Source organism: Vigna umbellata, chromosome 1 (assembly GCF_029865625.1).
Source record: "Vigna umbellata cultivar VRB3 chromosome 1, Vumbellata_1.0, whole genome shotgun sequence".
NCBI classification, from domain to species: Eukaryota; Viridiplantae; Streptophyta; class Magnoliopsida; order Fabales; family Fabaceae; genus Vigna; species Vigna umbellata.
Window position 1 is genome coordinate 84082155 of NC_142165.1, and position 16646 is coordinate 84098800.

A 16646-nucleotide genomic window follows, 5' to 3' on the forward strand; every position below is an offset into this window, starting at 1 on the left:
TCTAAAGTAAACACAAACAAAGTGAAGCTTAGACAAACTCAAGTCAAGTACTAAAAAAGTCACAAGTTGTTAGATTAAATCATGCATGATGCTTGGTGACTGAGTAGAAATGATTTTACAAAATGATATTATATCCAATTAATTATCTACTTCTCTCATTTCTTCGTTTCTTTTAAATTAAACATCTCCGATATCTATCTAGTTTATCATCTATTTTATTAACTTGTATCTTCTCTCTGCCAAACAAAGTGAATGTAACTGAAGTACTCATTGATTAAATCGATTTTATTATATAATTATGCATCATTTACATGTTCAATACATCAGTAGAAACTAATAAACAGGCGTCAGAAACTGAAAGTAGAAATGATTCAAGAGATAAGCAATCTAGTCCCAGGAGAAATCAACCAATTGAATAACCAATATATCATGTAGGGAAAATGTTATCAAACCTAAGTTATAGCGGATAAAATTTCTCAGATTCATCTACTCAACGGAAAATTGGTTTATAACTATTGTCTCGACTAGACATAACAGTACAACACGCAAGTCCAGCTCTCCAACCTCATCTAATTGAGAGAAAAATATATGGTACAACAACTTTTAATTCGTGGGGAATAATATTCCCCGGAAGAATGAAATTATCTGCGATTGTAAGGTGGTGGCATTGCATCCTTGTTCCCTCGTCTATCTAATGAAGAATAGTGATTGGACGAATGATGGCCATGCTCCCTGTGCCCACTCCCGTTGTTTCGGCTGTGGTGACTAACTTCATGACGATGATGACTAGCATTTTGATGATTTCCTGATGATTGGTATCCATGCCTCGAATGGTGATTTCTTTCATGATGATGTGATCTAGGATGATGATAGTCAATTTTTTGGTTAGAATTTGATTGCTGACGAGGACTGTACGCCCCACGTGGTGGGGGGTATTGTTGAGCAGTAGGGACAGCATTGTAAGGTGGGATTGCATCGTGTCCTGGGCGTGATTCATAACCATAGGAAGACACTGGTTGTCGATGACCGTCTGGTGCGGGATTAGATTTAGGAGGTCCATTATGCGGGCGGTGGCGGTAACCAGTAGTGTCAACCTTTGCCTGTAAGGAATTGACAACGAGTCTATGTGCAGCATCTCCAAGCTCTCGACCAGAAATAGATCCTGGAGGGTTTTTCCTGAAATAAAAAACCGGACCACCACTCAGTTCTAGCCAACTAGATGGATTAAAGATGCATAGATATAGTAAATCATAAGTTTAAATGGGTGATTGGGAGGGAGGGAAGCGAAAGGGATTGTGTGACTAATGAGTTATATTAAATAGAAATAGAACAGAAAATTGGCAAAAATCAGAGAAACCCATGACGAAGTAAATCCCCTCAAATGGGATGAAGGCGAAAGGATTTGTGGTTTTTTATTTTTATTATTAAAAAGTTTAATAAATATTTATAGAACATGAAATTTAAAAAGAAACTGTTAAGAAAAAAGATGTTTAATTTCGTAATTAATATAAAAATACTTTTGATAAGTTATTTATTTATTTATTTTCACTGTTTTATTTATCCACATTAAACTCTTTTACTTTATTTCCCTTATATTTTTTAGTTATTTACATTTCATTCCTCCTCGTTTCTTTGCTCCAAACTATTTCACGTGTAATCAAAACAATGCATAAAACAAAGTCTTACCTCCAATTTTCAGCATGGTGTCTCCTACCTGAATCTTGATGCCATAAAACAGGATCAGGTTGTAGATCTCCAATTGTAACAATCTGTATACAAAGCACATAACTCAATTTTTCAAATACGTTACAGAATAAGTAGATGAAACACGAGCAATGCTTTAAACAGACCAGTGTCTTTATGCGGCAAACGTTGAAATTGAAAATTAAAAAGGGAATGGGACTTGGAAATTAGAGGGTATAAATACGAAGCTACTAAATTTGATACCTTTTTTGGAAATTTAACTCCTTGTGGTGGTCGGGTAATGTGTTCATGTGCATCTGGCAGTCTATATATTGCACATCTGAGCAACAAGGGGCAGATAAGATAAATCATAGCAAGTTTCACCGTAAATGGTGTCCTAACGAAATTATATCCAGTATCGAGAGACTTACATAACATGATTGTCCGTGATATCTTCCATGCTTGCAATAGAAGACCTAAAGATAGGAGGGCAAGGTTCTCCACCACATAAGGATATGTAACCATTCATTCCACCACTGCATGCATTCCTAAATAACATCAGAAAATAGTCCAGCAAGATATTAAAATTTCAAATTTGAATATACGTGTGTGTGTGTGTGTATGAAAATTTCAAATTTGAATATATATGAAAATCTCAAATTTGAAAAAAGTTTACAAACTTGACAGTTTCATGCATTTGAAAACTGCTGTGAACTTCTATAGCAGCCTATAGTGTGCTTGTCTTTGGGAAAAAAAAATCATTAACTTTTCAAACTTTGCTACTCCAAGATAACATCCTCCCTCAAAGTCTACAGCAAGTCCCAATCTAATCATCATATTTTAGTACGTTTTCCCGCAACAATGTGCCATATCTAAGCATTTAAGTACCTAATCATAGAGTAGTGCTAATTCCAGTCCAGCACTGACACAAATGACAAAACGTCAGCTATGGGCATAACATGGACTTGAAATTAGTACTATGGTTACTCCCTTTAACAACAAGCTTTTAAGGTAGGATTTCCCAAGTTGATGGTTGCTAATCAATTAGTTGTCAGTGTCTCAAAAAGGGTTAGCTATAATGGTTTCTGATTGGTGAAGGATTCTGAAAGGAAACCACAGTAATAAGTAATGAAATAAGAAGAAAAAGGAATAAAGAAAGGATCACTGATCCTGTTTCATTGAAATCAAGGCAAATACAGAGGAATAATCCTACTGCCGAGTGCTAAGCTCCTCATGAGACCTAAAAGGTACTCTCCACTATTGATTTTGTCCAAAAACAATGTCCACACACACACACCTCTGACACTATAAAGGGGACAAACGGAAAACCTCACAAAAAAGGCAATCTTCTAAGATCCTCCAATTTCTCTCTCCCTAACTAATTTGCTACTAATTTGTGTCCACCTCAGCCCCCTTTCTTTTTCTCCTAATATAAACTTGTCCCCATTTCCTTTGCTCCTTCATTTCTTGGCCCAACATTTTTTGGCAGTATCAATACAGCCCTCTTGAAAGATAGTCTTGTCCTCAAGACTAAAGGTTGGGAATTGGGTCTTCATTGACATCTCATCCTCCCACAGTGCTTCTTCTACTGTTTTTCCCAGCCGATGCACCAGCCATTGGTTAACCCTTTCTCCCTCCTTGAGTATGCTTCGAGCAGCCAACACATTTTAAGGTAGTAACATATCTGATTGGTCCTCTTCGAGCCCTGTTGGCAGTCCTTCTGCTGTTTTATACTCTCCAATGGCCTTCTAGAGCAAAGAAACATGAAACATAGGGTGTATTTGGAGCGTTCATGAGTCCGCAAGGCATTACCAGATACTCTTATTGTCCCTCATGGGTTCAGAAGGACGTCTTCTCTATGTCTTGCTCCCTCATCCTAACTTGATGGTACCTTGAAGTGAGATCTAACTTTGAAATACTTAGCTCCATGCAACTCTTCCAAGAGCTCTTCAATTACCGGGATTGGGAACTTGTCAGGTATCGTCCCCTTGTTCAATGCCTTATAGTCCACACACATGCACCAATGAATGTTTTTCTTTTTCACCAAGATTACAGGACTAGAAAATGCACTCTGACTATGCTGACATGCCCCACAACCAGCAATGAATGAACCTGGTTCTCTATCTCATTTTTTTGGTGAAAAACGTAACGGTAAGGCCTCACGTTAACTGGTGCACTCCCTGGAAGTAGGTTGATGCAATGCTCCTTCTAGCATTTTGGAGATAGGCCTTTTCGTTCCTTGAACACATCTCCATATTGACCCAACGTTTGTTTTAATCCTTCCAACAAAATTTGACTTGCTTCTTCTTTCTTAGCCTCCCCTTCGATTTCAAACTTGCAGAGATTAAAACTCAAGGATTCGGTCTGCTTTGTCCCTCTAAGCACTTTAATTCCTTGGGCAAAATTAATCTTCATGATTTGCTTCTTCCAATCTACCCACATTTCTCCCAATGACTCCAGCCATGCCATGCCATGGATAAGATCAATATCATCAAGTTCGAATAAAAACACATCCACTACGAACTCCCCTATCTTCAGAACAATCTTCAACCCTCAACAAACCCCTGTTGTTTTTGTTTGATGCCCATCTCCCATCAGTATACACATCCTCCGTGTGTTCTTCCATCCCCATAACATTGCTTTCACTAACCTTCGCGACACAAAGTTATGTGACGCTCTTGAATCTATCAGGATGAGGAGAGGTATTCCTTTGATCATGCCTTTTAGTTTCATTGTTCTGGGTGCATCTTGAGTCTCTTTCTCCAGCACGTAGAGACTGATGGCACCGCAAACTCCATCGACTTCCTCTGTTTCACCCATGCTGTCGCTCTTTAGGGTTTTTTCTTCATCTTCAAACTCGACCTGAATCTCATTCTCAACCACTATGGCCCTCAATTGTTTGATTGGACATTGATGAGTTGGCCCATACAGCCCACCACACTTGGAACAGAGCCCTTTCTTTTTCTTATCCACCAAATCCTAATAGGATAAGTGACGCACGCACCTCTCACGTGCTCCCCCTGACCCCTTGTCATTTGCACCACCCTTCTAGTTTGGGCCTGACCCATTACTCCATCCATTAGTTCCATACCCTTTCTGACCCACTCGTCCCATTATGTTGGATCTGGTTTTGTGACCCAAATTATCACCTCCTATAACATGCGTCTCACTTCGCCTCTGCCACTCTCTGTTTCACCCTGAAACTTCCTAGTCAACGGCACAACTAACATTCATCAAACGTCCTCTGGTTAGAGGATTCGCGATATGTAAACTTTGCTCCTTAGCCCAAACCTCCTCCCTCAGCCCATGGGTAAAGTACGAGAAGTATTACTCATCATGGAGTTTTGGAATTTGAGCGATCAAACATTCAAATCGTCCAATATACTCATCCATGCTCCCTGTTTGCTTCAACGTCGTCAACTTATCATATACGCTCCCATCCCCCATTCCTCCGTAAAGTTCAAGCAACTCCTTCAAATTATGCCATGACAAAAGATCATAATCATTTAAAAAAGAGTTGAAAAAGTGTATTGTCCCTCCTTCCATACACAAATGAGCCAGTCTCACTTTCACCATCTCGCTGGTCTCCTGAACCTTGAAATAAATCTCCGCTCTTGAAATCCATCCAGCAGGACCTTCGCCATTGAACGTTGGTAACTCAATCCTTTTTACCGATTGTCGAAACTCCGCTAGAGCATCTCCTTCTAAGGAAGTCAAGCTTGCTCCTGCCTTGGTGTTTTCCTTGGGCTGTTTTTTTGTTTCCCACCGAACCTTCATCCTCTTCATTAATCCTCTTCTCTAAACTCCCCGTCATCAACTCCATCATTTTTGTTTGATTTTCTACAGCTTCTTTTCTCATCCCTTCTAGTGATGAATGATTCTAAGATGCTTGTAAACGCAACTCTTCCATGATCGCTTTCATTCGAGTAACTTCTTCCACATACCCTACCTGATCCTCCATAGTTCCCGAAATCACTGGTTCTCCTTGCTTTCTCGAGTGATAACCATTCACCCCTCGAATGAAGTATCCGACAGGTCAGACCAGAAATGATAGGAAACCACAGTAATAAGTAATGAAATAAGAAGAAAAAAGAATAAAGAAAGGATGACTGATCCTGTTTCATTGAAATCAAAGCAAATACAGAAGGAATATCCTACTGCCCAAAGCTAAGCTCCTCAAGAGACCCAAAAGGTACTCTCCACTATTGATTTTGTCCAAAAACAGAATGTCCACACACACACTCCTCTGACACTATAAAGACACAAACGAAAAACCTCACAAAAAGGGCAATCTTCGAAAATCCTCCAATTTCTCTGTGCCTAACTAATTTGCTACTAATTTGTGTCCACCTCAACCCCCTTTCTTTTTCTCCTAACATAAACTTGTCCCCATTTCCTTTGCTCCTTCATTTCTTGGCCCAACATATTTTTTGGTTGTATCAGGTTCTAACAAACAAGGAAATTGGGTGAAATTACACCAAGTGTTGTTAGCGAAAGTCATCAAGAAATCAACTCTTTGAGGTGGTGACCTGATTCGGATTGGGTATGTACGGTGCCAGAGCCTCAAATCAAATAATATGGGATGCTGGATAGATAGTGTATTGAAGTGTTTGGTTATCCTCCCTTACTTTCTTAGTTTTTTGGTGGGTTTGAAGTGCTTCAATGCTAATCACAAATCATATATTATGGCTTGCAATATCATAATGAAACTCATGGCCATAAATAATGCCCATCAGATGCAACAAATCCACTACTACGATCAGAAGGAAATTTTATTAAAACCTTATCATCATCAAAAAATATGGTTGGGAAATTGCACTTGAGATTGAAACTGTAAAATAATTCTTGAAGGCTTGATTGATCCCTCTCGTAATCTTCTATTTATAAGAATAAATTGATATAAGAGTACATGATAATTAGGATAACCCTAGAGACAATATAATCATGATAAATAAGATAACCCTAGACACAATCATGATAAATAGGGTAACCCTTGACACAATATAAGCATGATAAATAGGATAAATATCCTAACAATTGCAAACCATCAGTACCAACCTTTCTTTCGGATTGATTCTTTCCTTCAAAACAGCCCGTTCACTGTCTGACATGTTTTTACACTTGTTGCCGAGTGTGGTTATGCAAGCAGATAGAGGATGACAAGAATTCACAAAGAGCAAGTCGAACATTGTAGCATTCCTTCGCTTTTCCTCAGGCTTTTAATTTTTTAATAGAAATAGGATATGGAGAAAATTAGTAAACATCGGGAAGGGGTGAGAGTTGGGAACGGCAAATTGGACCAAATGTGAATTTAAATTCAGAGAACAGAGACATACTGTTAAAAAGTTTTCAATCTTTTGAACTTCTGCCAGAAGGCGCCCTTCATCAATAAAAGGCAACTTAGCAATACCCTGCAAAGAGGAAGGATGGTATTGTATGAGCTATGATGCAACCATGTATAGGAAACACAGAAGAAAAAGGCAAGGGTAAATCAGGATTGGACCTGCCAAGCATAGCGTTTTCCATTCATGTCCACTTCAAAGTCTGAGACACAACACTGATATTAAACGGGGAACAATATTCATAATATAGTGGAACTTCTAAAACTTAAATTAATATCCCAATTTGTTAAAGACATACCAATTGGATAAAAATCAATGATTGGTGAGTTTGGATCTGTCATAAGTCTCCTATATGGCTCAGGAAGAGCATGAGAACTGCAGATATCACAGCTCCAATGTTACACTAAATGAATTTAGGAAGCTACAACTCCTTACAAAAATAAGTTGTGCAACAAGCAAACCTTGCAGCAGGAAAGACTCCTAAAAGCTGGTCAAATGGTTTGAATGGAGTACCCAGCTTAAAGCTAATATCAAGTTCACCAAGGCCATTGAGATCAGACGCAAAGGGGGCATAGTGATAAGGATAAAACCTGTTGTAATAAAAATTTAATTAAAACTAATAAAATAAGTCATGCAATACTTGTAGATCGAATCTGGACACTGGATGAAGAAAACATATAAAATTCACAGGCATGCATGAATAACAAGTTGAGAGTCGTGCTCAATCCAAATATTAGTCCATCCCTTCAAGAATGCAACTTCCATAGCCAGAATCACACGCACCACCTCGACATATAAAGCATTATGAACAACAACATATGAAAAGAAATAACCCACAACGGAAGCATGTTTATCTCTAAAAGTACCCCACAAAATATATGAATACAATATATACACTAGTAACGTTAAGTTTTCTAAAATCACAAGTTTACCAAACAAAGCACTTTGTCCAACCAGTGCTAACATCTCCAACATTTTTTCTTATAAACATTCCACCACTGGCTGAAATTTATTGAAAACTACTAAATCAAGACAACCTCATTAAATGAGAAGAGATTTACTAAAAGTTTATTTCTGATAAATTTCAGTCAATAGAAAAGTGTTCAAAAAAATGTGTTGTAATAATTTCTCTTGACCAATTGTAGTTCGTAGACTACGAATCACAATTTTTCATTTAAAATCAGACATCTCTATCTCTAAAAAGATGTGTGTGCTTGACATTTTAGACAAAAGTAGGATGCTAAATTGGAAGCCAGCCAATACTTTACGGATCTGAACATTCCATATTTAGAACCAGGTAGATACAATTGTTTGAAATCTCACTTCGACTGAAAATATGACCACATCATACTATATAAATAGTTGCAAACTTCACCTTAAAATCCTATTTCCAATATTGAATTAAACGTAAAATCTACTTTCTAAGATAATATCAAAGCCTACTGAAATAAGATTTGTTAGATCAATTGTGTCAACTACTATTAGACAATCCATAAATATTTATTTCCATGCTCAAGATGTTCCATCATTGAAAAGCTGTATAGATCTCACATTAATTGGAAACATGATCAAATTATGGAATACAATAGAGTGCAAGCCTCACCTTATAAGTCAATTTTGTGAGGTTGAGTTAGACTTAAAAATTATTATCTAAGAACAAAATAAAAGCCCCATCTCTTCCCTAGAACCATGTAGATATACAAAGAGCTAATATCCCCAACAGTGATCCTAACAAAGCATACACCTACTTCAAAGTAGGTTAGCCTCTTCATTTCTAGTAAAACCATTAAGGTCAATCCAGATAGACAACGACATAGACAATGACCCCCTGTTAGGAAGATTTAAGTGAAGAGGAATAGATATATGACAAGGGATCATTACCATCGAATAGACCATAATCATGTCATAGTCTAACAGTAATTAGTTGCAAAATAGGGGTATAAAGAAAATTGAATAGACTGAAAAGGAGACAAGAGGCAACAAAAATTGCAAGGGCACCATTGGGGGAGCACTAGTTTTTCAAGCAAGAGTGTACAGTTTTTGTTTCGGTTGTCCTCTATTCTGCCACCACCCTGATCTGGGTCAGGACATAAGAGTTTCCAATGATTATATTCTGTAATCCATCTGAACCAGTCTCTAACATAATATCAAGAATTGGTCAGAGGGACTTCAAACACTGATACCCAGATTCATCACAAATATTAAAGTACTGTGGTCAAGAAACTGCAGCAGAACAGGGAAGAACGGGCCAGGAACAGGTTATTTGCAACCATCACGCATTGCATAATTTAAGGTTTCAACCAAATAAGAGTTAAAATTCAGCAATCAACACTCAGATTTGGGTCATCAGATATTTGGTGAATGGGAGGAAAGAGAAATCAACTCAAGTGCCATATTAAAGGTAAAAGAAACCCAACATAATTTAAGATTCATACAGTTCTTCAGAAAGAACTAGAAAAGGAACTGACCAATTCCAAGAACAAACACCTTCATAATAATAGTGCATCACCCAACATAGGCCTTCAGTATATTTCAAGACCTAAACAATAGACTGCAATAAGAAAACCTTGACCTCCATATGAACTAAAATTAGTAACACTTCAATTCATTAACTTACAACATCTTTCCGTATAGCTTCAAGTTCCTCAGGAGTTTTAGCAGAAAACTTTTCCTCATAATACCTCTCTTTCCAGCCCGGTTCTCCCAACTTAATCTGTTGAAAACAGAAATATAAGATAAAATGAAGTGAAACAATTTTAAAAGAAAAAAGAGAAAGAACTTTCTACAAACAAAAAATGTAGTATAAGAGTCGCTATTGCAAGCTCTATAAATGGATGGGTGTCAAAATTCTCAAAATAAAGCCAGTAATAACCCAGATACAAAAGGAATTTAGAAGGTTTTGAACGTAATGAATCCCCCAAAAAAACATAGTTTGGCGCTATAAGATAAGGTTAGCGCAATTGTGTGCTAAGAGGCCATAACTTTCACTTTTTATAGGTCCCATGGCAACAACTCCAATCATTCTCTCCAGCATACATGAGTAATCGTTCCAAAAGAATCAACACTTTCAGATAAAAAATTACAAATGGATAATCCTTCTGAGGCATGGACTTTAAATTCAACACTCGTTCTTTGGAAGTAAAGAATACGCAGATCCATAATTTAAAAAATTAATAGAGATCAAAGGCTCGGTTAATTTTCTTGAGTTTTATTTTATTATTTATATATAGAAGGTTCATCAAGGACTCAACTGCAAAAAAAACTCTAAAAGTAGGGGGAAAACATGAACACTATATAATAACAGTGATAAAACTGATCCATTTCAGTTTTTTATATCAGTTTAACTATTAAATAGTTCCTTCCATTTATTTTCCTTAATAGAAAATTTAATTAATCAGCATCAGCATAAACTACAATCTGAGATGCTAACAAACTTCCAAAATTTCCTCAACCTAAATTATAGTTTCTACACTGTCAAACCAATTATACTTGCAAACAAAAGGGACTAATCCCCACAACCCCCATAATGGTTGTCCAATTGGAATTCATATCATGAATCGAAAGATTTATTTTCCAAATCATGAATGGAACATTATGAGAGCTTCAGCAATTAACATTTTAATATCCCAAAAAACTCAAGTTTCTCAACATAAATAATAGATTCTACGCAGGGAAAATAAATAATTACCAACAACAGAGACTTATCAGAACAACCTACCAACCAAGATTGTCAAATTGCAATTCATATTGCAAATGGAAAGATACATTTTCGAATCATCACTTGAAACCTTATAGTGAAACGTAAGATTCGTGATCAATACTAAAAAATGTCATAACGAATATTTAAAAAAAAATTATTAGTATTTTAAAGTGAAATAACGCTCTACACAGCTAATAAAGTGAGAATAAACTTCAAAATAATGCAGAAAAGACTACAGGAGCGTTTACTTGTACTATTGTTTCTAGTTTTCACTTTTCTATGACAAGAATGTCACCTTGCTTGTAATATGTTTCCTGCTTTCAAATATTTGTAAAGGAAACAAAGAAAACCAAAAAAGTTGTTTTCAGTGTTTTCTGATCGTTGAAAACAGAAAACAGTTTGAAAACAAGATAAGAGTTTTGTAATTTGACAGTTAAAATAGAAAATGAAAACAGGAAACACCCACAGATAATCCAAACTCGGCTCCACAACACATAAAAATGTTAAAAAAGGCAAATATAATTTAAACAGGATATGAATAATACAATATTCACGCAATTCTAATTATCTTGATCCCCACTAACAATAGGTGGATATGGGAAAATTACTGCAATGTAATTTAATCCTTAAGGTTTAATCAAATATTGACAGGCAGGACAATATACATAGTACTTGTTACTTAGAAATAAAATTAAAACCACAAGTAAAAATGCAAGGGAAAACTAAACTACTAAACAAAAAAGATAAGAACTTACCTTGTCCTCACCAGCATTTTTGGAGTTGAATACATCAGATTTCTCACGAAGTATCTCCTTCAATTTTGTTTTCAGTTCATCTTTATTATCATGAACCTGAAAGATAAAAGAATACCAAACTCATTCAGACAATGGAGGAGATAATCGGATCATTATAAAAGTCCTAAGCTTAACAATGAAAAGATAATAAAGTGCATCTAATTCCTTGCCAGGCTCATACCCAGTAATAGGTTAGCCCATATATTAGTTCTAAAGAATGCCTCTCCTGAAGCAGGAAAACGTACTTCAATTTCAAGACTTTTCTCAGCTTCAACAATAGCAGCAGCAACACTTGCTCCTGAAGATAACCTAGCAACTTTCTGAGGCCTCTCAAAGGCTTCTTTTCGGTCTTTTCTAACTGATGTACGAAAATTAGAATGCCTAGATTGTTGGAACGGTGAAGGAGTTGGAGCCGAAGCAAGACGAGAACCATGGAATTGTGAAACTGCTACTAAAGAGTCTGGTTGAAATCGAGGCCCAGCATCATCTCCCCTTCTTGCTTGGGCCTTTCCACGCTTTATTCTCTCCGTTTGTCGCTGAAAGGAGAAAAAGAAATACAGAACAAGAAACACTTCAGAATACACTTGAACATCTATAACTAAGGAAATAAAACATGTAGGCCTATAAATGTTTAATATCTCTCACTCCTCAATATTATGACTAAAGTTGAGCAGTCACACTTCCTTAATTGTGTGACATATAGACAGTGGGTATAAGCACTAATTGATTATCTCTCTCTATCTCTATCCAATCCTTGAAGGAGAAAGAAAGAGAGGCAACTAAACAGACCTGGTGTAATTGAGCTCTTTTCTGGAATATTTTATCTTCATAAGATCCAATAGCCTGTATGAAGTGCTCCACCCTGCTCAAATTTATCTGAAAAAAGGCAGTAAAGAAAAGAGACAAATTATAAATAAACACAATTTAGATGTAAAGAGGCATACCATATCACACAAATCATCCAAGTTACCATCACATACCGTGCTTCCATTGGTTAAATAACCACCAAACTCCCTAAATTCTTTCTTGTATACGGCAATCAGCAAGTTAATTGCACCCTAGGTAAAAAAATTCAAATTCCCAACAAATAGATCAGTTACACATTCTTAACCACCATATAAAACATTACACGTACAATTAGATAATATAAAACCTATATCATAACACCATAGTTACTGCCACACAACAAAAATTAAGAAATTAATATGGATGCTAAAGATTAGGAATTCTATCCGCCTTAACATTTAGACCATTCTTGAAAATTCTTATCCATTTCTTTGCACAAAAAATATTGCAGTGAGGTAATGCTATGATTATTTTTGTCTTAATTGATCAACTCAAATAGAACAACTGAAGTTTGAACCACAGATTACACTTTCTAAAGATTGTATCAATAAACACATTGGAGAGGTCATATTGACATGACAGCACCCTGTGGCTTGCTTCATTCTAGACTACGAAATCCTGCATAACCACTCACACGCTTTGAATTAAGTTTAATTTCAGGAAAAGAAAAAAGGTTTTGATATTTTATTAATGCTTCAACCCAAAGCAATTTAGTCTTGTTCAACCTAAGAATTTAAGCTTTCTCGATAGTTAGTGCCTTGTTATTTAGACAAAAGAAGCCTGTGATTTCCAAAATTGACCCAAATTTTTAAAATTAGCAACCAAAGTCCAAATAGGGGGTAAAACAGCACCCCTATATGTCCAGTTAGGCTAAGTCAAGGAAAAATCGATAATTAATTCTTACAAAATAGATGACCAATCCTGAAATTTGATTCAAACCAAATATATAGAAAATAAGGGAGAGGAAGAGAGATAACAAGAGTATCTATAATGCCAAACCTCACGAATCTCTAGCGTAGGCATATGAGGTAGGAAATCATTGCCGACAAAGAAACACATGAAGATAAAATCATCAACAATGCATTCAAAATCAATCTTGAATGGAGGATTAGGTATTCTCATCTCATACTCCAGATATTCTCTCAGAGTCCAAATATTCAGGAACTACAAAAGAAAAAACAATGATATATAAATATAGGAAGTAGGAATTAAGGGCTAAAGTACCAAAATTATGTTGTCATATTCAATAACTTTATGAACGTATGAATTTCAAATAGAACCCAGACCTGGAATGGTTTTTTGGCCACAACAGCCTCTCCTTTTTCATCAAAGTCTCCTGTCTTCCTTTTTGCCTTTCCTTCACAGTTTGCTGCAAAATGACCCATCTGACCGCAGAGGAAGCATTTGTCTTGTCCAGGAGTAAATACAATCTGCATAAACACATTATTTACCAAGAATTCAATCATAAAATCTAATGGAAAGAAGCCAAAACAATTGCATGAAATTTTATCAATCATTCGCCACTGTCTGCATCATGTATCTATTTAACTCCCTAATAATCTAATTCAGGGACAAAGAACAACTCATTAGACACAAACCTCTCTAAGAATTGAAAAATGAATTTCATGGGTAGCCAATGCCAACATTATCAAATCAGCATCCTGACATCAGAACACCAAATGAAAAAAATAAGGTAATTACATTCATGATAAATAAAGCAAAGAAGACACCAAGTGAAAGTAAAAAAAAAATGGATTTTCTTTTTTGAATTAACTAAATCAAAGATGAATTTAGAAGAGTAATAAGTTGGAAGTAAGATATATACCAAACCATACAGGCAATGTCGTGTATTTGGATCATAACCTTTAAGATTTCTCTGCAGACGGATATAGGACATAATCTTATGCTCCCCTTCACCAGGAACATTTGCATCAGAGAGGATAACCTTCAGTCACACACAAACCATAACATTAGATCAGATCCTTCTATCGAATAAGACACATTAGCTACAGTCACACAGTTTATATAAAATGAACTCTCTATACCTTAATATTTTTCCAACCAGGGTCATTGTTCAACCTAAGATGAACATAGTACTGAAGTGCAATTGACAAGACATCCATAAACTCAGTTCCAGGAGTAATGACATTTGAATCAAAAGTCTGTGACTCTTCTTTAGGAGGAAGCTTTCTGCCCTCCTTCTCAAATTCTTCCCTTAACCTTGCTTCTTCAGCAGCCTAAACACGAGAGAAAAGAAGGAAAATATGGGCAAAATTCATATCTAGCTTGTCAAATATTTCACCAGTATCGTGAGACACCAACAACATTAACCAAAAAACACTAGCAGTATCACCCTAGACTGTTTCAACAGAACTTATATTTTATCACAACACTATATCCCACTTCAAAAAAAATTTACCAGTAGATGTAAGCCACAAAGTTAAAGCAAAAAAAAAAAGTGTATAGATAAGTGGATAAATACTCAAGACCAAGGCCAGAGCATTCGTTATCTACAATTTCTATCAGTAATCAGACAACCCCAAAGTTCAAGCATTTATTTACCAACCAACAAGCATTGCATGACATTGATTCAACTAAATTATTGATAACAAACAAAGAGTGCAAACAATGTTTCAATTGTAGATCGTGGAAAACAGAAGAGAACAAACAATCTGCCATATCATATATCAGCTGCATTGCAGGCATATTGCGGATCACAAGATGGTTGAAATATAAAGTTTTACTCAAACAAAAATAAAACACATAAATTTTGGCATTATATTAACTCAAAAGTTTAATTTGCTGAAGACTTGTCAGGGGTGACAAGAGGATGCACGACACATGCCACAACCACAACAATGATGGTGGTCATAATACCGGACGGAGTTGCAATCGGCTATTTAACAACAGAGTGTGTAAGTTCATACAAAGTCCACAACAATTGCCGAATAGAGTTGTAAATTTCACGCAACAATTTATACAATACTTTTTGCCCCTTTCTCTCTTTCACATTAGTTATTACATCTTGTACTTCTCTGTTTTCTCTGTTCCGCCCTCTTAGTTATAATTTTTTGTACAGTTTGTTGTCCAAATAACATTTTTCTACTAGATACCAAGAAACACAAACGACTGATGTCTATAACGCTTCTCGAAGCGTCCAAAAGCACACAACACCAAATGGGTGTTAAAAAATATATGCACAAAAACATACCGCATCAGAAGCATCTTTCGCAGACCTAAACCTCCTAGACCGTTGCTGGTTCATTTTTGCCCTCGGCGCTACACCGTCTACGAGTCGAACCAAACAAAAACAAATAAGCCTCAACAGTAACTAAGGTAGCGCAATAACAAACACAAAAATCACAAGAAACAGACACACACCAATAGCCATGTAGAGCAGCTTCCGAGGCCGCACAATGACGAATAGCCTGTCAATGTAGTCGAACATGCACTCAAACACCTCATCAAACGACGTCGGAGAGGGCTGCATACAAACAAACAACGCGTAATCGTACACATTCAAAATCTTGAAATTTAAACAATGATATTAATTACTTAAGTTCGGAAGAGAAAATAGCGAGATTAAGAAATGTTACCCTATCCTCGGGGTGAAAGCACGGATGAATGATGCCGTTCATATCGAGATAAAGATTATCGTACTCGATGTTGTTAGGATTCTTCTCGCTCGTATCGACCGGGATCTTAACGCCGTCAATGACGACCGGTTCCTCTTCAATTGCGTCCACGACCACCATCGGATATTTCTCCGCCAACCATCGATAGAACGCAGGGACACCCATCGTTCAGTCGCGAACTCAGATTCAGTTCGCCGAAACCGAAAACCCTTTTTATCCAATCCAGCTCACTATTCTCTCAGGTCTAAACGGAGAAGAAGAATATGCGAAATAAGCTAACTTTGATTCCAGAGCGCGGGCGGTGCTCCTTCTTCTTGAGCTACTACACTCTCTCGCGCGTGTTGGATTGCTAGGGCAAAGAATCCGACCGAAAGAATAGACGATAATACCCTTTGCAAAATTCGTTATGTAGTGATGCTTTTCCATGATATTTTGAGTGCTTTTTAGTCTTTCAGCGCTTCACAGATTGGCGAGTTTTTTTACCTACAACCCTCTTTTTTTCCATGTTAGAAAACATAACAACATCGTTGTTATTTTATTTATTAACAAATATCAACTCCTTTCATTCCAATTTTTTTCATGTTAAAAAACAAAATAACATAATTGTTATTTTATTTCTTAATAAATATAAAGTATTTTTCTCATT

At 36.4% G+C, this 16646-nt stretch overlaps 1 protein-coding gene and 1 pseudogene across 2 annotated transcripts; both read right to left on the minus strand.

The window, feature by feature from the left end:
- Window positions 1–388: 388 nt before the first annotated feature.
- Window positions 389–16367, minus strand: LOC124834807 (5'-3' exoribonuclease 3-like). 2 transcript variants are annotated; one of them, XM_047309598.2, is made up of 23 exons: window positions 15962–16367; window positions 15747–15849; window positions 15577–15653; window positions 14411–14602; window positions 14191–14310; window positions 13964–14026; window positions 13652–13795; window positions 13365–13529; window positions 12500–12577; window positions 12309–12395; window positions 11765–12055; window positions 11481–11576; window positions 9643–9738; window positions 9494–9564; window positions 7487–7615; window positions 7324–7400; window positions 7187–7227; window positions 7020–7094; window positions 6742–6899; window positions 2115–2219; window positions 1948–2023; window positions 1687–1769; window positions 389–1176 (listed from the first exon to the last, which is right to left on the minus strand). In XM_047309598.2, exons 1-23 carry the CDS (start codon window positions 16163–16165, stop codon window positions 642–644), a joined length of 3066 nt encoding a protein of 1021 aa, XP_047165554.1. In that variant the 5' UTR covers window positions 16166–16367; the 3' UTR covers window positions 389–641. The 2 variants fall into 2 exon arrangements, with proteins under 2 accessions (XP_047165554.1, XP_047165553.1); XM_047309597.2 differs by having other exon boundaries at window positions 2115–2231.
- Window positions 2247–6734, minus strand: LOC148206637 (uncharacterized; annotated as a pseudogene).
- Window positions 16368–16646: the final 279 nt, after the last annotated feature.

Bases quoted from the DNA above. Each gene is read 5' to 3' on its own strand.
- LOC124834807 (XM_047309597.2), bottom strand. From the start codon at position 16,165: ATGGGTGTCCCTGCGTTCTATCGATGGTTGGCGGAGAAATATCCGATG. The intron at 14,311-14,410 runs GTATAGAGAGTT...GTGTGACTGAAG, and splicing joins CTGGTTGGAAAAATATTAAG to GTTATCCTCTCTGATGCAAA. The intron at 6,900-7,019 runs GTATGTCTCTGT...AAAAATTAAAAG, and splicing joins AGATTGAAAACTTTTTAACA to CCTGAGGAAAAGCGAAGGAA.